This window comes from Ptychodera flava, chromosome 20, assembly GCF_041260155.1.
Source record: "Ptychodera flava strain L36383 chromosome 20, AS_Pfla_20210202, whole genome shotgun sequence".
Lineage (NCBI taxonomy): Eukaryota > Metazoa > Hemichordata > Enteropneusta > Ptychoderidae > Ptychodera > Ptychodera flava.
The window spans coordinates 20,695,574-20,719,268 of NC_091947.1; the positions used below are offsets into that span (position 1 = coordinate 20,695,574).

General features: G+C 41.9%; 2 protein-coding genes across 10 annotated transcripts in view; both read right to left on the reverse strand.

The window, feature by feature from the left end:
• Positions 1–5,758: 5,758 nt before the first annotated feature.
• LOC139120287 (uncharacterized) lies at positions 5,759–10,633 on the reverse strand. 3 transcript variants are annotated; one of them, XM_070684578.1, is made up of 2 exons: positions 7,556–10,633; positions 5,759–7,306 (listed from the first exon to the last, which is right to left on the reverse strand). In XM_070684578.1, the coding sequence occupies exon 2, from the start codon at positions 7,220–7,222 to the stop codon at positions 6,074–6,076; it is 1,149 nt and encodes a 382-aa protein (XP_070540679.1). In that variant the 5' UTR covers positions 7,223–7,306; positions 7,556–10,633; the 3' UTR covers positions 5,759–6,073. The 3 variants fall into 3 exon arrangements, with proteins under 3 accessions (XP_070540679.1, XP_070540677.1, XP_070540676.1); XM_070684576.1 differs by having other exon boundaries at positions 10,024–10,616; XM_070684575.1 differs by having other exon boundaries at positions 9,893–10,613.
• A 3,911-nt stretch (positions 10,634–14,544) lies between these two features.
• Positions 14,545–23,695, reverse strand: part of LOC139120291 (uncharacterized) — a 68,208-nt gene continuing 59,057 nt past the window's right edge. For 4 of the 7 annotated variants that reach the window (XM_070684598.1, XM_070684597.1, XM_070684600.1 and 1 more), the window contains one exon: positions 14,545–17,921. In XM_070684598.1, the coding sequence (XP_070540699.1) occupies positions 16,857–17,903 (1,047 nt within the window). In that variant the 5' untranslated portion in view covers positions 17,904–17,921 and the 3' untranslated portion in view covers positions 14,545–16,856. Of the gene's footprint in view, positions 17,922–19,222; positions 19,799–23,025; positions 23,538–23,695 lie in introns of those variants that run through there. The other 3 variants (XM_070684594.1, XM_070684599.1, XM_070684596.1) reach the window with 3 other exon arrangements.

Here is a 23,695-nt window from a genome sequence, read left to right on the forward strand (position 1 = left end):
AAACTGTGACATATGCTTAAAGAAAAATGAATAAGACACTGAAGACAAACCCATTAACCCCACTTGCAGGGAGTAAAATATTAAGAAACCAAAGTTACAATGTTGATATGAACCAAACATATTAAACTGAAATCTGAATCTTTTAGTCTACCGGAAGCGTATGCTAATAAGCTTGCGGTAATTCCCACAAACACAGACAAATAGAAACAGACTGGCAACGGGTATTGTTCAAGGCGTGAAGCGGTTACGTAAGTCATCCATGTTCGCCTCGCCTCAGGTAGCTCTCGCCTCGCTTTTCCGAAGAGTGCCGACCATGCACCCTTCGGTGGTTTCCGGATTTTCGCCAATTTTTAAGCGAAAATATGTTCGGCAAAGTTTGTGTTATTGTTGTCATGTGGTGCTGAGCGGAATTGGCGTGCTGGCGAAAACGGGAAAGTTTTGAGCTTCGGGAAAGTGAGTTTTACCATTTTAAAAATTCCTCTCACATTTTTATGTATATATAGTGAGTGTGTTTAAACCAAATTTGAAAGTCTTTTATCGATACTGTCCGGTTTTACTCAATGGTTTACGGTCAGTCATATCGTCTATTAAAAGTTGGTCATTGAAGGACGTGTTAATGAAACTGCGGGCGTGTTATGTTTTGATTGGCGTGAAGCAGTGTTTCTGCCCTGAGACCTCACAAAGTAAGTATGGTTGCTACGCGACTGGCAGCACGATGCCATCTTGTCGTACTTTTTGCATAATCTCGTGCAATTATCAACCACGAACAAAGATCTCAAAAAAATCTAACACCTGTGAAGCTCATTTTAATATGAAAAGGCCATAGTCTACCGAGACGACCATGGAACAAAAGCCATGCCGCGTTGCTAGTCTGTTTCTTCTATTTGTCTGTGCCATAAAACTAGAAACCTTAGCTGACGATATAAGACTATGAGGTTTATTTGACATTAAAGGAACAAAGTCGGCCATTTTTCATGAATTTTGTTTGATACGACATACTACTTATATTGTTTGACATGTTGAAAGATACTGAATAAATTGGTGACATGCATATATTCGACCCCGGTTTTACACAAATTAAATGAAACCATGATGAAACGAACGCACCCAGCAAGGTGCCTTACCGGTGCGTTTGTTGTTGACTTTGCCAAAGTTAATCCGGTGATAATCTGGTGACAGCGTCTACAGATTAGTAATTTACCCTTGCTTGCTTTGGCGCATTTGGCAATCAAACGCATCAGATAATAGACGCAGCACAGTGACAAAACTTCGCGTAAGATTGTCAAAGGACAAATACGTGACACAGCTAATGCGGACGGAGAAAAAGAAATCGTTTAACAAAACCAGTGCTAACATGAGACCAGGACACCAAAGATTGGCAGTATAAATCTGTATTGGCAATACATATCATAGTCAAACGTATTAAAATAAAATAAACTATAGCTTTGAAAAAATAGCCAAAAGATACAGCTTATGGAGCTTTAAAGTATTTTCTTCTAAAACCGGCAAGCTTCAAATGTGTTTCTGTCAGCGACTATCCATTCAAAACAATTGACCTATGTATGGACGTCCATTGCGTCGGCGTATGCGTCGGAGAACGCGTCCTTAATATATATTGACGAGATACCCAGGGTCAAACTTTTTCCCGCAAAGGCGCAGAAAATGTCAAGTTTGAGAAACAGTGGAATTGAGAGGTTGTCCTGCTCCTCGAGCGCTACAAGTGTACAAGTTTCTTGAAGGTTGTGGATAAAAATACTCCATTATGCCGTTCTGGGGTCGAAAGAATCTGAGAGTCTGACAAAATATCATGTCTGTCACGTTTACATATTAAAATGCTTTTATAAATGTAGAACAAACGGAAGTGCACACAGATCATGTGTGAACTTTCTTTATGTGTATTTGTAAGGTTCATCGGCATGCGCGAACCCAGTAGGGTTTTTTATTGAAACTGTTTGCGTGTCTACCAAGAAATAAGTTGAAACGATCTCTACGTCTTCATACCGTCAATACTATTATTCTAAGTAGCAACCCTAAGGACAGAGGATAATCCTAAAGAAAGAGTAAGTTACCCCAACCCATCTTGTCGACAAACTGAACGGCAACAAGTGGTGGAGAGTGAGGGCCGTAAGTTAAGCATCTATAGGTCCTCCACAAACATATCATGATTTTTCCATTACTCACACCAAACCATTACATATCTGGACCAATGTCATTCGAACTTGGCACAAGAACAACACATTATGACTTTCATTTGCATGCCAAATGTCTTTGCGACACTGTCAAATATGGCTGCCAGGCGACCGTATTGTTCTGACTTTTTCGTACCTTCTGTCACTGCCAGGTCACCAATTTGTTTAGGATTTACAGTACCTATAGACACATTCCAGGAGAGGGATTTATAGGGATGTCTATCCATCTGCTTTCATTCCAAACTATGACTTGGACTCCATACCACCACTTTGAAACCACTTTGTAATATTTGCTAATATAAAACTTATTGCACAAATGAAGCTATACTAATTCCAGTTGTACTTGGTACATCAACAGTGTACATACAGATCAATACGAGGTTAATACTTTCTCAGTCATTATCCGGAAATTTTTTGACCAGTTTCACTCTGAATTCCGTCAATGGTTTCAAAATTTATAATCAAAGCGGGGACTCTGTCATTTACAATGACTTGCTGTTTTGTTTTCGGGCAATTTTAAAAAAAAGTTATTGGGCCTACTTTTTAAAAAGCACTCATCATTTGCATTAATATTATATGGCCACCATAATACTTCAATTTTCTGTTTATTGGACTACTAAATTATTTAATGTAATCTAGAAATAACTGCAACAAAAATTATTTCTTACAATGCATAAAGGTCGCAGAAATGGAATAAAAAAATGAGGGGGGGGGGCAAACAAGGCTTAATTTTCAAAGGTTTATGCAACGTAACTACTTTTATCAATGTAAAGTTTCAAACTTGACACGTTACGAAAGATATGTATCAGATTCTATTAAATTATGTTTGACCAATGTTTATGAACCAATGTAGTTCACCGTTATAGAAAGATTCTACCATTTGCATAAATCCACGTTTGCTTCCGTAACAGATAATGTTCTCCGATTGTTATCATTTAGTACAACGAGAGATAAAGGAACAATACATCTTTGTTTGTTCATTGTTACAGTAGAGTGTTCATTACTATCCTGGAATGCATGTTTTTCCTTACGGAACAAAAAACTGACAAGAAACCTGAAAAACTGTTAGTAAGGACAGTTCTTTTCATTTTATATGTGGAAGCAATATGGATGCCAATGTCTTTAGATGAGACCTGTATTCCGCATGTTTCGGTAATTGACTGACATGCAAATTACATCTGCGTGTAATACGTTTTCCTGAACTTCTAAGACCACTCTTAGGACAGTTTTTTGGATGCATGGTGAAAGAAGTCTTTTATCTAAGTTTTCAGCTGTCATTTTGTATGAAAGTAATAGAAAATTGTATCTGTGGCTGAACCTTGCTCAAATGTATGGGTAATAAAAAATCACTTACAATTACTAAACACGGCCAAACTGTGAGCAAATAAGTCATTTGTAGATAATATAAATAGCTAAAATAAGTATATGTAAATTGAATCCATTTCCACCATGTAGATTTCCCAAGACTTTTAATATACCATTTGTAGGACTTTCCGACAAGGCATAAAAAAGAAAAAAAATCTTTGTCGTAATTATTCCTCGGTTAAACCATAAAATGACTGAACTTTTTCTTGTGCTGTACAGCATTCGTGTCCTTTGTGCTTAGTCAGACCATGGAGGTAGGAAATACGTCCATGGTCAGATAGTCGGCCGAGTCTAGTGCCTCATCATGAAGCACAATGCACGACACATATGCAGGGCAGGCGATATTTAGTAATAACCTCTTAGAATCCGGCGTCCGTGACTCTTCATCGCATTGTGGAATCAAAACAAACCTAGGAAGTATACTATTCTGCGTTAATTGTCGGAAATGGCCACCATTTAACATGTTTTCATCGGAAGCAAACGCAAGCATTCAGTGTAGTTAATGGCACTCTCTGGGTCAAGATGACGTCAGAAATTCTCTAGAAGACGCAAAGGACCGTGCGAAACAAACGCACAAATATAATTAGTAGTAGCAAGTGTACCGAGTTGAAAACAATACACCTTTCAAAACTGACGTAACTAGAATTCCACTTCGGGAATCAAAAAGCAGCAACTACACGAACAAGGTTAGTCCGTCAGGGCGTTTGTGAAATAAAAGCTATGGTTTTCTTTGTGAACATAAAAAAGCGTTCGAAGATGTCTGCTTACATGTTCACAATGTTTTGATTACCAAATCTTCAAGTCAATTGAAGTAATTTTACTCACAGTTCAATTAATTAATAAAATGTAGTTCTTGCTCTCCAAGTATTTTTTTAAGGATGTAATCACTTACAATCCCGTGGATACTGTTAATTGTAGATCTGAAATTCCTCAGCAACAGATAAAAACAACATATGGCGATGTATCACAGGATGTTTCTATCTGGCTTTTGCGAAGATATCAAAGGTTTCCGAACTTCTAGTCGCGAGATAGTGCGTCCGCACAGACAGACATAACGTGTAGGCACACGTAAGGTTGCCGAGGAACCTTGGCGTGGAATTTCGCAGTGTGCTTTCAACAACGCACATTACTTATAACCTGCAGATTTCAAGCCCGGTGGTGGCAGTCCCCGGGTTGGTGGGTACCCATGCGCGTTACCAAATTCACGGAATGGGGGGTGTTCTTCTTCAGTCATCTCGGAGATTCTAGGTCCGTGAAATCGAGAAAAAGGGGTACTTTTTCAGAGTAACCTCCGAGATTAGGGGTAGTCCTTTCATAATCTCCCTAGGACACTAAATCTGGTCTAGTCTCACTCACAAAGAAAATGAAAAACAGTACCGTACGTTTGTATGTACATATGACGTATACATGCCCATCACTTAGGGTCCACCCCCCCCCCTTAAACTCCAGATCCAAACGGATAAGGAAGATGATTGTGTATGAATGTGGCTGAAATCAGGTGAGGACAAACATTTGTGATGTATGTACATCAATACAAAGTCAACCTCCAGGGTCAACCCTGGAAGTCAACATACTAACCTCCTAGATTCCGAAAATATAAGGGTATGTGTTTTACAGCTAATTTCTCCCAGATTTGCCACAAATAGCGGGTGTTTTTCTCAGAAATATTCTAGGAAAGGGGGTAATTTTCAAACTTGGGTAACAAGCATGGGTACCCATCAACCCGGGGACTGCCACCGCCGGGATTTCAACGTACTGGAGGAATCAATAAAATTTATAGTCAAGGGTAAATATTTAATAAAGACCCGAAACTTGCAATGACATTAATGTTAACACACACCGTGATAGGAAACTACAGTTACAATTCTTCTGTTAGCAGTCATACGTAAGGGCCAACATAAACAAGATGATTGTTGTCAAAAACAATTACCGAAGTGTTTTGTCTTTCAAATCGGAAGGGAAGGGATTGAACATCGAAAGAAACCGTTTGTATTGTATCAATCGGTTTGGCGGCGATGTTTTCTACGTTGACGAAGCCCTGGCGTTATGTGTGACGTTACCAGGAAGAACATTATCTGGCCCCAGGGACTGAAACATTTCTGGAAAAATCGTAACAACGCATAAATAGCCATTTTCAGCATGCATTTACGATACGGTTTCCATGGTTTCAGATTAATAATAACGAAAGGTCAGCCACACAACGCTTGTGAAACTTAGGCATTTTAATGGATCGGTTCAATTCATACGATGCTCTCCAATTCCGTGAAAATGTTTTAATCAGAAGTGTTTTTGAAAGTCCTCTATGATATCATATTTTGCATAACATTCGAAATACAGTGCATTTTATGTTTTCTAAGAAGATGGTAGCTCTATAGTGGCTATTACAATAAGGAGAGCTTGGTGACAGATACGTTTTGTAATTATTGTGAGTATTGCTGATATCGATGCCGGATCCTTTGCGACCGGCAGATTTTGCTTGCACTCTATAGATTGTCTCATGTCTCTCACAGTGCGGCATTTCACGTTGCCGTAGTCGGTGAGACGTGCACGCCGGTAAGCCATTCTTGACACCGTCTTATCGCGGCGGACTCCTCGCCGTCTTGCTCGTCATCGGCAGCTTGCCCACGCTGGAGGTCGGTGATGACGACACCGCCTCCCGTCGACTTGTTAGGCGCACCTTCCCCGGGGACTTGTAGAACCGGCGCGGTAGTCAGGTTTCCCACGGTCAACTTGGCCGTGATTGTCGAGTGTTGGTGTCGCCGGCTTCGGTGAGCGTCATGCTCGGGGTTGTTATGGCGATGTAAATCGGCATTGTGAAGATACTGGCGATCTGATGACCCGGTTCCCGTGTTATCTTCCAAGCCCAAACGGTTGTCATTAGCAATGGTCTCAAAGGCTTTCACATTCTCAAGCGTAAGTTCATGAACAGCCGGTTCGCTTGGCGGCGCCGCTTTGTGAGAGTCAATAACTCGACGACTCAAACCTGGACTCTGCATCGGCGAACTCATTGGACTCGACATCAGACTTCGAGGCCTTGAAATAATGTGTCCAACATCAAATTTTGTATAATCATTATCTGTCCTGGGCAGAAAGTTATCTTGACGGACTCTCCTTTGTATCATGGGCGATGCGGGACCAAGCGGTTTATTTTCAACATTCGAAAACACCGTTTCGAGAGTAATGCAAGTTTCTTGTATCGAGGATGCCGGACTGAGCATGCGTGGACTTCCGCTCGCTCTACTCTCGTCGGATGTTTCACCGTCCCCGTACGGCAGCTGCACGGCAAGGCCATTTCGCTTCCTCAAAACCTTCCGTCGTAGGGACGGCGACACGAACGGGGAGAGGGAGTGACTGTCCGTGTCGTTGTGGCGCGGTTCATACCTCGGTGACGTTTCCTGCGCACTTGTCGGCGAGCTGTCGCCGATTTCTTCGCCCTGGTGACGCCTGTCCATTTGTTTCGTAACGCTGAGCAGCGGTAGTTCCAGGGCGTCCCCGTCCTTTTTCGACGGCGACGGTGTCCCGACTCTCCTCTGTATGAATGGCGAATTCGGCAGACTTCTAGCCTCGCCGCTGTGTATCCGACTGCGGCCAGAGGCACTTAAATGGCGCCTCGTGAGCGACGGAGATATATCGACCATGACTTCTGTGTTGTCACTGACACGCAGCATGATGTGGGCGAATAAATGTTAGTCGTTTACCGAGACGGCATCAGTTTGCGCGTAGACAGTAACTGCGTCAGCCTCAGGCAATTTCTGCAATAAAAAGAAAGAGAGAGAGCCCAGGTAGTTTCAAAGAGCAACTTACAGGAAAATTACAGCGATTTTTAGGTCACGAACTCGAAATGGACCTTGACTGGAACCCTTACGCGACATTTTTCAACTCTTTTAAAACTGCGATGACATTTCGGTATTCTTCTTTCAAGCAACAACCAAAATTTCAAAGTCGGCCCCAATCGCTAGCTTTTCTCATGTGGGATACAAAGTTAATTGAGTAACACTGACCCAAAATTCTGGGGATTTGAGCAATGCCACAGGTCGCCCATGGACATCATAACTGTACTGCGCGCTGTTCTGAATAGTATCCTCGGTAGCCGGAGCAAATCTTTTCACGGCATCTGTTGCCATAGAAATGAAACGTACACAATAACCGCGAACGCGTGCACGCTTGCGCAGGTCATCACTACTGTAAATGTCAGCCAGAGATTAGCAATGTGAGCAGAAGAATGCACGCCAAGTCTATAATATGACGCTATACGCTGCGAACAAGTAGTCAGCCACCGTGTATTCAAAGAGGAATAAATACAGAGCAACCAGAGGCGGAAATAAACCATCGACGAGGCTAATGCACAGACTATTTACACTAGGCCGGGTTCAAGTTCAACAACCAATTCGACTTGGCAGAATATGAGAGCCTACAGTGATTTAAACTGAGGACAGAGCGAAAAAACAGGTTGTTACCCGGAATTTTTGGGTATAGCTATAGAGGCGGTGAGCGATTCTTAATTTCATTATGAACCAACAAAATCTCCCAATAATAATTATTACTGATGACTTGGAGTCTAGATTCTAACAAACTCTACTCAATCATAGAGGCATTGCATGTGCAGGCAGTGTTAAAAGAACAAATTCTTAGCATTCTACATGCTCCCCCAAAACCTCAAATTAAAAAAAATGCAAAAATGTGCACCCGAAAATGCCATAAATAAAAGTTGCAATACAGAAGTACATATTTGCCACAATTTGATTATTCTGCCTGATGAGTAAAAGTTTCTCCCATTCGTGAAAAAAATATCGCGAACTGAAGTCAACTTTGATATTAACAACTCCCACAATAATTGTACCGTCCGAGGGCTCACTTTCTGGACGTGATATTTCGCAAGAAGAACCTTTCATTTTCTCACGACTTAGCTTAAGACGAATGAAGTGAATGTCATATATTAAGTAGCTCCTGTCTTGTTTACGCTTAAAAATAACACGGAACACGTCGAAACAGGCAACTGAACGAAGTCGTAAACACACTGTACAAAGGGTAAAGCCACACGTAGCTGTAATTGTTTAGCAACGCTATCAGCCTGCTACAACAATCTACCGTACGGTGTCGGACTGTTTACAAAGTACGCGCACTTTAACGAATAACACAACAGAGAGAGAGAGAGAGGTGAACGTGAAATAGAGGTGTTTTAGAACGCAATGAGGCGCATCAACGGGTGTGTTGAACACCTTCAATGGCAAGGTCGCCACTGTTTTTGTTTGCTGTCCCCCATTGTATTCCATTGTATGAAATTGAGATGGGCTGAGGAACGAGCCGTATTGACGGCATACGTGTTCGGAAAAAAAACCCAGTTCGCATGATCTGCAATCATTTGTTTAACAAAATATGAACCCCTCTATCTCCAGATATAACAAAGCGTAACATTCTTCGGTTGAACAATATCATAATATTTATGTTTCATCTGCAAACAGTATCAAGGTTGGTTTAATGATCGGCAGCAGAGAGCATCAATAGCCAGAGCATATTTTTCCGCAACCAGAACGGAGTCATCTGTCAAACACAGTGAAGGCGAGAGAAAGAATTTCTCTTTTCTTATCGCAGCTGAGGCCACAATTACTTGCTGTAATTGGCGCAAAATGTTCTCAAGGATACATTCCACCCACTTAGAGATGGCTAAGTATACATGAGTAACCTGACTTAGAGCTTGTGGACCATACGAGAAATGCTTTATCAGGAGAGCTGTTGTTTTCCGTTGCAAGGCAGTACCTGCATCGGATGTTTTCGAAGTAAAAAAATGTGAAATAAAAATCACAGCCCTGCAGTAACCCATATTTTCAAATTGATACGGACCAATTTCTCGGCCGCCATCATTTCTCCTCTTTTCCTATAATCAACATCCTCCAACATCCTCATGTTTAAGTATCTCATTATACACCTTGTATGAGTGAAGGCGCCATGATATCGCAACACTTTCGGCTATCAGAACAATTTTATCCGTCTCTTGTGACGATAATAATCGTGCGACCCGATGGCATTCTAAAAGAGAGTTTACACGGTCCACCAGCTTACAAGAACAAGTTACGAACGCTTCACCAGGACGTTTTACGTGCCCGGGGTTAACTGTGCGAACACTTCAGGGGCCTCGGGTAGCAATATGCGCCCCTTTCGATCCGTTTTTCATCAAATTGAAACACTGGAAGTCTCTTTTCTCAACTCCTGATTGATAGCAATGGTTCCCGGCAAGTGTCAAGTTGTACGTTCGTTCGGTCGGATCAGACAACACCACAAAGCTGTGTGTATTCGTCAGTCGACGCCAAGGTGACTACACAGTGGGACTATATGCTTACCTGTGTTATCTTGCCCACTGCACTTCCACCGACCGCTCCGTACGTACGTGCTCAGTAGAGCTTGCCCTTACAAGCTCGCCGAGTGCGTGTAGATTTGTAAAATGCGAAAACCAATCGCAAAAACAGCTCACCTGTCGACGAGGATTTCCCAAGTGAAACAACGATACCATTGCATCAAAGACTTCCGATGGGGAAGCAACAGCGCTTGCGCGCCGGAATTACGTAGGTGTGTATACAAAACGTATATGACTAAATATCAATTTGTAACAGGCTGCGCTGAAAAAAAAAAACGTTAAAAATTCTTCGCCCGCCCTCTGAAATCCTAGGTGTAAACAACCTGGAGTCCAAATTCGAAATGCGCAGAAATAGGGTCTGACTAAGCCGAAACGAGAAGCTGCGAGTGTTTAAATATACGAGGACTGTCTCCGTTATGGCTCTGGGTTTCCAATTAGCGATTTTAAGAAATCCCATGTCACACACGTAACGCGTCACAGTTGTCGGATTAGGGCGTGCGAGTGATTTAAAACGTTAGCGACAACAATAGAGTGGAGAGACACGATGTGAAAAGACGGTGTCAGCTGCTCGGATCGTGAATAGGTCCACCACGATTGCTATTTGGAAAGTTGTCGGGTCAATGCTCACGCCCTTTTGTGAGTCCGGATTGGTGTCACCGCGCAAACATGGATTTTGACATCTTTGCTTTGTCATTTTCTTTTGTGGTGTCGATGGCAACGTTTATCTGTTGGGTCCAGGGGTGACGTCAACCGAAGGAGGAAAAGGTTAGTCACGTGGTCTGTCCAGTTTTAGTGCAGATAAAAAGGAAATAAAGAAGACGTTATATGGGATGGGATACAGAATGTCAATTGACAGCGTTGAAACGTCTTGAAATTAGTCTTCACTGAAAGCATATGTCTTAATAAAAGTTCAACTAAATATGTAAGAATCAGCTAAAGTTTGAAGACACGCTGTAAATAATTTAATTAGATCACTCATAATCTTCGGAAAAAAAATTCGTACAGAATGCTCTAACAGGAACATCACGGCATAAGCAGCTCTGTACAAAAAAGAATACCGTAGAAGCTCACGTGACGTCACGCGAGAAAGTTCATGCGTCAACGTTCTGCATATTTGCTCGACTGGATACAAGGTTCGTGTGCCGGCATCATAATCAAATATCGGCGCGTTCCTAACCCTAATACCGCTAGCTTATTGCCCTTGCGTCATTGACGCTCATACAACGGAAGACAATGGGATACATTTAACGGCACCGCTAGTGAACGCATTGCAGGCAATCAGCACACTTGTTTGCCTGTAACCTCGCGCTCTTTTCAATTACGCACAAACAGAAAGAACAATCACAGTTCTGGGCAACAAGCTGTCATCGAGAGGTCAAATGAGCGAAGGCTAAATCCATATTTTATGTTGAACCTTTAAGCGAAAACTATTAAAGAACAGTGGGATCAAACAGTATAAATGGTTCTTGACAGAGCAAAGCTCACAATCAACCACTTGTTTGATTCACACTGATACAGTGGTTGTGGTCATAATTAAGAAATATTTTTCCGGCCTAGCTGGTATTTGTCTTCTGTCAGGTAGCTGGTTGACCTAATTCAAATCATTTTCAGTTTACTCACAGCATAACTGAGATGAAATCTTCGAAATATTATAAAGGACCAGTCACTACTCGATTTTTCAAATAAGCAATTTATTGGAGAGGCAGATGAGAGAGAGAGAGAGAGAGAGAGAGAGAGAGAGAGAGAGAGAGAGAGAGAGAAGAGAGAGGAGAGAGGAGGAGAGAGAGAGAGAGAGAGAGAGAGAGGTGTTGCGAAGCGTGCCACAGAAGATGGAACGAACGTGCCGCAAATGAGTCGACTCTTCACAATTATGATAGCTGGTAATATCTTGGGTATTCATTAAAGGCCCTGAACAGAAACAGACAAACAGACAAAGGCTCTTCTTTAACTCAAGTCCTAGCGGCATCAACTAAGTTATACATTTTAATATCCAATCAAGGTCTTCCTTTACTACGCTAATGACAAGGTATGAAGACACTCAAGAGCGCGCCGACCTCTACAGGTCACAGATGCCAAAACGGCGAGGTCATGCGAAATAGATTAATGTCATATTAATACTTTCAGTTGACCTTCCTCGGAGTGAAAGTAATTATATAGGTAATTATCATATACCTCAAGCCACGTTCCTGTGTAACGCTACGGGAAGAACCGCCCTCACATTTGCGTAATAATTTGCCGAATCACGCCCAAGCACATTTTGTCAACATATGGGCAAGCGCGTGCATTTCATTTTCAGAACGAGCTTGATTCCGGTTACTACGCGCATTGCTGTCAGCAAACGTTCCGCTCGTAAACAAAGCCAGTGCGAGATTCGATGATGCATGGTTACCGATATTATATACGTTTTCTTGAAAGACGAGAAAGTGAACTGTAATGATGTTAGTCAGATCGAGTGCCATCATGCGATACCACATGAGGAAAACCGTCACCCGCCCCCAAGCACGGTCATTTCATCGCGAAATGATCGTAAACTTCAAAAGCACACTATTTCTTTTAAACTTTATTCTTATGATCTAATCTCGCTGCCTTTGTAAAAGTAATTTACGATGATTTACATTACACCGTTCTTGCACTACGATTCACGCACCATCTTCGTTGGTAACACGTCCATCACTTTACGAGTTCGGCGGGTAAACAAATGACGTCATTATGTATATCAATACGCGACGGTATGCGGCCATCACTTTTCCGAAAAAAATTACAGAAAGGAGTTAAATATTTGATATCGAATGTATTTTTATCTCAAAATCTTTGGACAATATAGTAAAGTACATATTTGTAGTTCTATACGTAACGGTATATGATAAAAACTTTGCTGCCAGGATACGGGTTTTGCAGATCGAGGTCGTACGGCGCAAGGGCCCTCGCACTCTCGGACCTTTCCGTGGTACGACCTCGGTTCGCAAAAACCGTATCAGGGCCGTAAAGAGTAATGATGAATATGCGCCATTTGTACGCTACATAAGAATTATACGAAAGTTAAATGGGGATACTTAATGTGTTCAATTGTGAGTGTTCGACACACAAACACGTCCATCCATCCATCCCTCAATTCATCCATCCATCCGTCCGTCCGTCCGTCCGTCCTTACATACATACATACATACATACATACATACATACATACATACATACATACATACATACATACATACATACATACATACATACATACATACATACATACATACATACAATACATACATACATACATACATACATACGTACATACATACGTACATACATACATACATACATACATACATACATACATACATACATACATACATACATACATACATACATACATACATACAACAATAGGTCTGATGATGCCACAGTTTCGCTCTCTCCCTCTCCATTCCCACCCCTCTAGGCATTTTTCTATGTAATTGTGGTTTCCATTACATTTTGCATATAAGCTCCCTTGAGCACTGTAGTTGGTAGCAAGTTTTGAAGACCACATTTGCCGGTGCACGGCAATCTCGGTGAAAAGTGTTCTAACTTTGGTAGGTTATTGAACCACCATTTTAAGGTAGGATATAGCTGAGTGGTTTCTGAAGCCGACTGCTGCGCATGCGTATGACAGTTCATCAGCTTGTGAGGTCGAATCCGACAGAAACATTTCTCCACTTATCCCTTCATGTCTAGGGATATTTGGAGTGTTACTAGTGTTACGGGGCGTGTTAACTTCATTCCGACGATTTTCCATAACAAATTCCAATACAGGGTCAAGTTTAAACCATTTTCAAAAATAGGGCTCGACTTAAGCTACGGAGTGTGTTCTTGTTTTCTTTCTTAATCAAAACAAGTACCGGGTACTGATTTGGGCCGAAGTACGCACAAGGTCGACATTTTAATTGACTTCCAACAAGTATAGGGTGTACCAAATCGTGGGAGAGAAAGAATTGTAAACATGATGATATACTTCGTGGGTGAACCAAGGTCCGAACTATTTATCATGAATACAGTTGGCTCTGAATCAAAATTGTAGTATATTGACACCGTTGATCAAAAGAAAAGGTATTACAAATAGACTTGGATAATGTACCTTTTCAAATACGCATACATATAAACATTTGGTGGTGCTCTTCCCTATTGCGATAAACAAAGGCCTTCACCTGTACGATTTTCCTGTAAGAGGATATTAAACGAACGAGAACATTTCAAAAAATACGTATGCCGCTTTAAATCAAGACAACAGTAAATTATCGAGGCCTTCCAATCGACAAATTTCACTGCCGTTATCTGAATCATAAAATGATAAAAAAAAAACACGTTTGTGGTGCTAAGTGCTGATTTCGTTGCGACCGGTGCCTACGTTTGCCACATGAAGAGAACAGCTAGTGACATCAAGGTGTAGGGAAACCCTCCCCCACCGTCGTAAGTTGCATGCACTTGTCAGTGCAGCTATACGTCAGGCCCCTGCTGTAAGGAGCTACAGAGTAAGTTTTTTTTCCGATACTTAATTTACACTAGTAGGAACATGGAATCGGTGTACTCATTCGGCTAACACACCACAACGGCTGCTCATCGTTATGGACTTGAAAGAAAATTACACCACAGACTTTTATCAAATTGATTTTGAAAATTGTATTTGCTGAAAACGTGATATTAAGCACAGTGAACTTTCCTGACCCCTCCTTACATGACGTCATTGAACTGCCACTTCTGTTGCTATTTAGTGAGGATTCAATTTTTTTCGTTCTATCTTCCAAACAATGCATCTTGCAGAGACGAGTTACAGACAACTAGTCAACAGAGAGGTAAAAAATATCGTCGTGAAAGGATTCTAAGTTTGTAATTTAGTCGCCAGAGTCATATCAACAAAGATTTTAGGATGTTATTAGGATCATGCAGGGGCTAATAGCACATGAGAGTCACAGCAAATGGTAAATTACATGGGATTGCAGCGTGGCATTTTTCATAGTCTGTAGCAAGATTCAGAATCTTTTCTTGGTTTCAAGTTGAATGTATCGTTAATCTCTGCTGATGTGCGACATTGCAATGCGGAGTGTACAAAAACAAAATGAAATAAAAAACAAAACTTCATGTATTCAAAATAAAAAGACTCCCCTGTCTTAATTAATTGCAACATGGTTCGATTGCTAAACTGAACTTCGATGAATTCAGTGAAAGTATGATGTGACGTTTTTGCCCTTTTACTCTCCTGGATTTAAAATAAAAGACACATGCATTAGGAATTTCCTTTAGGAAAATACAACATGCAAACTTTCCACATAGTTCTTTCACCCTAGATTAGCATTGACGCACAAATACATGAAACCTGTTCGCGTCTCAGTTCACATCGAGGCTCACAAGGTTTAAAGCCCTACCTTTTCCTTATCAAGGAGTAAAAGGAGGGTCACCGAAGCATTTTCTTCTGTAGGTAATGTTACAATTTTTGTTTTTGAGATAAGTTCGCCTTATTAAAGAGATGCGTAAAAAGCGTTCTGTTTGCTGGTGATGTGTATCGGGGAAACTTTTGAAGGGATATCGACTCGCTAAAAATGTCACCAAAACAAAGAGAAACAAGAACTTTGGTACAGCGAAGTATTAAAAAAACCACATAGGCGCATCTCTGTTACTGAACATTGTGTCAAATCAGAGGTGAAAACTCCTGAAACTTTTTGATATCAGCTTGACCCTAACGCTCCGTTGAGGAAGTCGCCATGTATCATTTGCAGTAAACTTCAAAGATCTAGGGGACGAAAACGTCTTACTCAGATAAAATATCGATTCGAAAAAAGCATAATAACGTGTGGCAAAAGCAAAAAAAAAGTGAAAACAAATCATGAATCACGCAACAAATTAGATTAGATTGAAAAAATAAAATCAAACGTTAAAAATTAAATTGACAGATAATTATGTCTCTCTTATCGTCGGCAGAATGAAAATAAAAACGTACTGCCATAGTCATCGTATGATAAAAGGAGAATACATACATGAGTACTTTTCAAGTAACAGTACTGCATTTTACAAGAAACGTAAAAGAAATGAATAGAACACAATTTTCCTTAAAATGTAAATAAATATTTGTCATAGTATATGTCAAAAGTACATGGGTATTATAATTATCTCTCGACAATATATTTTATTTGGGTCTGTCTAAATTAATAACTCGATCTCTACTTTATGCAGATTTTATTTCGGAAGTCTCACGAGTCGAGATCACTATTTTGATTACACAGGATGGACTTGTGACGCGTGCGCGTCGACACTTTGTGAAAGGCGCCCTCACCGAGCTAGCACAACAGATCAAAGAATTGACTTTTGTTATGATCATCATGCTGAATACACCGGTAAACTGGGATCCTACGTCACGCGTCTTTACGCAGATATCTTTTTTTCATAATTTCCAATTGATGATGGATTTTATAGTACTGTAAATAGGTTGACATTTTACTATTGAAAATTAGTAAGTCACCATAGAGCAGTTTATTTTGAAAAAGAAGACAGAAAGCTAAAAAGCTTCTTTTCAAAACGTTCGTCTACCCTGCTAATGGTGTTGTTGTTGTAGTACATAATCTCTCTCCGTGGTAAGAACGTGCCGGGCTTTTGAACGACAAACCAATTCTCTATTCTTCAGATCGTGGGCCGCCACAATGTCAACTCTTTGATTTGTTGACGCAATCTTACGTACGATGACATCATCGTACCATTTACGCCAACTTTATGCCAGGAATAAGATCAGTACCTGGTGATTATTGAATAATTTCGTGTCACCACGACGGCTGAACGAAACGGTGACATAAGAAGTTTTCAATCAACTAGATTAGAATTATCTGATTAGATAGTCGCTTTTTTACTATTGAATAAAGGGAAGGCTTATATTTAGTTTCACCAAAATACAGGTATGTCCAAATGTCCGTATTAAACACCACTTTTCATCAAGTAAGCTTAATTTCTGTCGTTCTGATATCTGAGTACGTGTCTTTGTCCATATCATCGTCTATGCCCTGAAATTGATCTACAGTCTCTAGCCACTGACTGACTTTACATTGCACGTCCTGCATTTTTTTGTCCGACTTGTCACAACTGTCGTTTTTCTCCGCCCCGTCGAGAGGAGTGACGTCAGAGCTGTTGTCACCGACGGATACCTCTGTGTCCAGGTGTACGTCACCCAGTCTGTCCCTGATTGGCGAGCTGGTGGCGCTCGAGTTCGACGACCTGCTCTGTAACCTTCGTCCAAACCTCTGCCGCGGTCCGGCGCTCACGGTCTTTGGGGCGAACGAAGGAGTTGCAGCGACGCCCTGAGCTGTCTGCGAGGTCCTCAGAGAGACTAGAGGGTCAACAAAGTAGGACTGTTCTTTAGCGCTCGCGATGCCATTCGGTGTGGTATCTAACAGAACCCTGCCCGAGGCTACACGAGCTGTGATGAGTTCAACGTCCTGGGGAACCTCTGTCGCACGGAAGAAAAATTCCTCTTGATGAGCCCGCTTGCAGAAATCGTTGGCGCGAGCTGCCGCCTCTTCAAACTCTCTCCTCGCACGCTGTTTCAGGTATTCCGAAGTCACGTTGCCATCGGATGTATGTGGTCTTTGCACAATCGGAAAAGATCCCTTTCTTACTAGAGTCCTATTTCCGAGAAAGTGAATCCTCTGACTTGAAATCTCCGGAGCAGAAGGTGATCGGTAAGGTCTCCGTGCGTTCTTTGCATGAGATGTTTCCATAAGCACGGGTAGCCCCTCCGAGTTCAGTTTGATAGCGCCTACCGATTGAGGGCGCTCTTTTTCAGGCAGGGCAGTCGCACCGTTGGGCAGTGTGAAGGCAACACTTTTCGCGTGTGCGCTTTTCGGCGGCATTCTGTAATTTGACGACGTCCCCGGGAACCAATCGCTGCCGGCTCGTGATGCTGACCTTATCATTCCGGGTCTTATTATATTCGCTGTGTCCGCAACCGTTTGCGGACGAGGTGGCAGCTGACTCATCTTCATCGTCCTGTCATTGATTCTCTGTGAGATGAAACATAGAGATGAAAAGCGATTAATGCCTCATTCTTATAGCTTGATATAGTCCAAATTTCGGAATTTTTTAAAATCAGAGAAAGGCAAACTTTATAGGGACCAACTTTTGAAGCCTTATTGTCTCGTCTTGCTCTGAAGAGAAAACAACATTAAGCAGCTAGTTTCACCACTTTTTTCGTAATTAGCATTTTCTGAAGTCTAAACCATGACGAAAATGCCAAATGGACTTGAATTAAGCTATTGAGGGCTTTTGTCGTGGATGGGACTGTTGATCATCCATCCTTGGCCATTGTTTGCCAAAAGTTGGCCTTCCTACGATGTCTCAAGGAAAGGGCCTGAAGGTGGCATATTTACCCCGAGTATTGAAAATAAACTCTCCACCAAAGATTGTCTCTGTGGGCATTGATACAAACACTGGTACTGATGGCCAGACATACACAATTACCTCGCATACAGGTGCCACAGTGCAGCACAGCGGCAATGATCTGCGATTAATTGTCATGCGTGCTTCAGCAAGCGTTGCGTCTGCCAGCGAAAGAGGGATAAGGTATAGAACAGAGGTTGCTCCAGGAATAAGATTGAATAATAAAGATTGGAAATTTGAACTATTGTTCTGAAAGTCATGCGTAAAAATACTAAGCTTATGTTCTTACACTTGACGCTTTAGTAGATTTACCGTCTAGCAAGAAAGACACGCGACATGTACAGTAGAACATCTTACGTCAAGAAACAAGTTCACTGAGCTGATGTTAAACAAATACTACCTGAGAAGCTTGTTTATGGATTCGTACGAAATGTCCCTTTACATACTCGAATGCAAGGTCTGTTGTTACGGCCTGTACACCTGTTGCGGCGTACAGCCTTGGCGGACTAGCCCTGACATGGATAGGAAATGTCGAACTTTTGGGCGACAGAGACTAGGCATCTCTCGCCAAACAGGTGTTTCACTTTATGTGCCGAAAAGATACCCGTGTACCGAAAATTACCCTAACACTTGTTATTCGCCCGACTCGACTCTCCTGACCGAATCAAATAGTCTGCAAATCATGCTTATTCGATTGCTTCACACACACTGGGTCTCTCTGAACCGTTCATTCGATGTCAAAATACGACCTTACAGGTGTGCAATGGCCAGCCATGTTTACATCGTGGACGCTGGGTTTGCAGTTGGCAGAACTTAAGCGGGCGTCCGAGAGGCAATAACTCTACATGAATCACCTGGGTCCTTGTGAACCCAAACAAGGCAAAACACGAGAAAATAATACCACGAGTTGTTGTGTTTTCCCTACCTGACCTACTCGTACAAGACGACCGTCATGAGAGGTGGGCGCCACTGTCGTCGACAACGTCCGACCTTCATCAGCATTTCAAAGTACTCGTCGAGACTCGAAGGACCTTCGGACCGTGTAATAGCACTTCAAATGACAATATGACGGCTCCTTACTTTTGGCCGAGAGCTATACGACGTCTGACGAGTGAGACAAATTTTGAAATACTTCCGTGACAAGCTTGAAATGAAATACGCGGATTCGTCACGGTTGAGGAACGCGATTTTGTAAGGCATTCCAATCTGTACATGTTTTACCTGTTCCAATGCGTGTATTCAATCAGGATTCCTCAGTATTGTGTGGTCAACGCCGGACGGGACACACTCGGGAAATCACATAATTTCTCGGCAAACTGTGAGAAAACCAAGTGATTACATCAGCCAAAGAAACACAACCTCGATATCTTAACTCTCTTTATAGCAAGTAGAGTGACTCGGATCCTAGCTCAGGCCATAATGTACAGAACGTAGAGATATCAGTCAATTTAGGGAGGGGGCGCACGCAGCCTGGGTTGAAATTAATTGAAGTCGAGTGTGTGGTATACGCTTAGTTAGGTAATAAATCAGACATGTACTCAAAGTGGGGTTAAGAGCCAAAAATATAATGCTCTACCGACTCAGCGAATTCATTCGCCCACGCTGTCATCAATCAATACATCAGACTCTGAAATAGAACTCTGATTTCATATTTAGTATTCAAGTACACCCTCTTCCAATACTTCCTTCTTGTTCTCGGTTGCCAGACCAAAAAAAATCCTTCGTGGCCACCATGACATTTTGTTATCAATAACCGTGTTTGACAACACAGGTAGCTCAATACACCACTATACTTCATCGATTTCACATCTGACCTCCACTATCATTAAAGTCTGACAGTTTTTGGAACCCAAATATGCATTTGTTTACCCGTCGCTAAGTGACACGAACCACTGCGGGCGCTGCCATTGGTTTATAAAGGCAAGCACGTCCACTGCTCTAAGGAAACGAATGATTGTAAAGTTTGCGAATATCTTCAAAGCGGTTGAATTTTTGTAAAATTCTTGCACTCGCATTCGTTTATAAGCATACTGATCTGACCGTCCTACCGAAAGTAAAAGGATTATTCCAACCCCTTGCGGTGTCAGGGGTTACCCGCAGCAAATGACCCGGAGGGACCCAGACTACATCAATATTTACAGGTGGTCGCGACGAGTTCTGAAAACTGATCAACTCCGCACGTAGCTTCGTAACCATAACTGCACAGTAAGCTTTCGGATCGTAAAGTACATATAAATTTATTTAGAGACGTATGTAGAATAACGTCTGAAGCTGGAAAAACGGACAAACATAGTATCACTGGCTGAAAGCTGAGGCAAACGACAGTTTCTCATTCAAGAAGATGCCTTTCAGAACTTCAATCGGAGAAAGCGGTGGAATCGCTCAGGGGTGGACAAGCTTTTGACCTGGAGGAAGTTTTTAAACACTGAGTCAGCTATATATAGGTTTTGATGTGTGACTGACACGCACCTGTGCGTTACGATTTTATCTCACGACAAATACATATTGTGTACACTCAAACCACAAATATATGCACACCGGTGTAGCATTCGGAAATTCAATAAACTGGTTGATCTAAAACCATCTGACCAAGAAATCGCCAGCGTTTATTGCTTGACCGTACTTCTAGAGCTCAGATGATATCCACTAGGGCGTCAATTGCTTCTCTGAAACGCGCGTTTTAAGCTGTCTTAAGACGAGAAAAACCCAAACTTTTCCGCCTTTACCATAAATGTACTATTTGCTATAGAAACTAAAGGAAGAACTGATTAAAGTTTACGCTTGGTGTAACCATTGATGGTTGTAGCATATCCATATGTACACCGTCAACACATGTTGATTCCGGGACACAGAAATAAAACATAATGTACATCATCAGAATACATTGTATGGGTATTGCGAAGGTATTACTTATCGTTGTAAATGGGGCTAGTGTAAAGAGGGCGTGCTCAGCTACTGGTCGTAGTTGGACCAGGTGGATTTACACATCACGAGAGAAAAAGGTTCATTTGAAACTCGCAGAATTACGTAACGTTGCCTTTACAACAGAGACTTCATACACGACTTGTCTTATGTTTTAGGTCCGTTCATCATTTGCTGCTCTGTCGTAGTCGTTTCCATGACGATGAGAATAAATATGCGAAGGGAGGGAGATAACTTCTACGGTTCGTGTTTGTATTCGGATCCCGAGATTTGTTTTGATTGTGTAAGGTAAAAAGCAAGTTTGACTGGGATCTAAAAAAATATTTGTCAAGAATGCGCCGGATGTGCAATACGATTGATAAATATCATCGCTTTTCATATTTTTTAAGCATATTGTCCGACGCAGTAAGAATTTTTCGCTCTTAATGCCCGATGGTGGATCTTTTAAAACTCAACTCCCCTACCCCCTCAAGGATGTATCGATCGAGCGACGCTAAAGACCATCCAACTACAATGAGAAACAAGCAAATAGGCTTTACGAGCAATTGTTCAGTCCAAGCCGAACAAGCTGTCTCTCTTTGTCAATGGAGTCCCGGCACCGAGGATTACACGTCAGGATAACACGCAACTGGACAAACGAGCATAACCCCTGCCATACTGCTTATTTTCTGCATTTTACATTTTAGGTCGAATGCGTCCCGGGACAAATTTTCCGATCTTGAAATTTTTCGCCGTCTTTTTTCTAATCAACTGTTTAAGTGGACTTAATTTTGAAAATCTGTAAAGAAATATCTGTTTTCATGAAAATAGAATCTCATTTTCTTCATGGAGCTAAGACAGGGTACAGCGGCCATTTTGAACTTCAAATATCGGTAGACTTTATGTAATTTGTTTCTCAGTCTATAATCCTTGACGTTGCATCGTGATCTCTGATTATGACACGTGATTATTAATGAAACTGCTTTAAAGGATCCCTGAGGAAAAGTTTGAGCAAATGTTTAAACTTATTGTTTGAGGCGCGTGTGACCTTGAAGACGTTTCCTCTTTTCTCTCAATCTTTTTTTCTTTACCATAGTTGGGGTAAAAAAGCATATAATTTGACCGCAGGATTTTGACAGCAAATGAGGAAAAGCCAGCGCCTGTGGAGCTGAGCCACTGAGTTACGCAATGAGGACCTTATTACTGGTGAAGGGGTTACCACGCTGTTGGACTAACGTTTGCATAACGGAGCGCGAGTTGATCGGAAAAACCAACCTCACTACAACCCCGATACAATGACTGGCAAGATTTTTGTTTACAAGTCGCGCAACCCGCAACGCATAGCGTTGTCGTGTCGTTGTCAGTCAACTTGGCCACAGACTAGAACTAGGAGCATGTCAGCTATCCCGTGGCTGTCAAAAAATGCTGACGGGCGAAAATCGACTGCCACCGTTAAGTAAACAACTGCATTAAATTGTGAAAAGAGACCAGTGAGCATGAATTGATACACAGCTCACAGAGAAGTGAACGTCTTGCCACAATTGCTGTTTGAAGAAAAACCCAGTTTGCTTTACAATAATCCGGCCATTCATTCAACGCCGTGTCCATTGTGTGTGGGTCACTGTTGTGTTTAGTTGGACGTACCTGTGAACTTGGCTACCTAAAGCCAGGCAAATGACGTAGAAAAGTTACTGAGTTCGTGATAACTGTCCCCCTCCAAAATACTAAATGTCTCTGACGGTATGTTTTATGAAGAAGGAGAAAGATATCTGCCAAAACAGGTGGGAGGACTTTCAGAAAGGGACGAGTTCTAGCTACGTTACTCACGCTCTGCGATTCTATCGGCTGGAGCACGGACTGTCTCGGCGGACGCATTCTCGGTGTACCGTCCCTGGGTCGAAGCAGACGCTGTTGATTAGAGAAAATAATGCCTCACAGGTTGTTCATGGTTTTCAATTTAAGACGTAGGTTTCTTGTACATTTGAAGGTGTCTAACCCATAAAATGACGAGGTCCTTTCAGACGAGGTGCTACCCTTGAAAAGTCAGTGTCGGCCATCTGTGACGAGCAACTCAGTACTGATTCGTTCCCTGTGATGGTCGGCAGCTACTATAGCGTACCGACACATCAGATCAAACTGATTGCCCAACAATTCACGTGACTTCAGTCTCGATGTTTGCACTCAAAAGGGCCGCACACCATTACCATTTTCAAGTCCAATTCTCCCCAGAACACGATACAAAGCGTGTGTACTCTCAGTCCTTAATTACACCGCTGGCCTCATAAAAATCCCCTATTAAAGTTGTAATGAGCGCGTTACTTGTTACCGTAGCGAGATGGATGTGAGTGCACGTCAGTTTCGCAGTCCGCGAGATCTGACGAGATTTCGCCATATCAGCTTAATCTCCTAAGATCCGGGATCCCTTGGCTCGAGTCGTTCGATTAAATTATGTTTGATCGCGGCGATTTGTTGGACATAATTACAGTTCCCGACATTC

What these genes read in the sequence shown, in the direction of transcription:
- LOC139120287 (XM_070684578.1), bottom strand. Translation starts at nt 7,222, where the DNA reads ATGCTGCGTGTCAGTGACAACACAGAAGTCATGGTCGATATATCTCCG.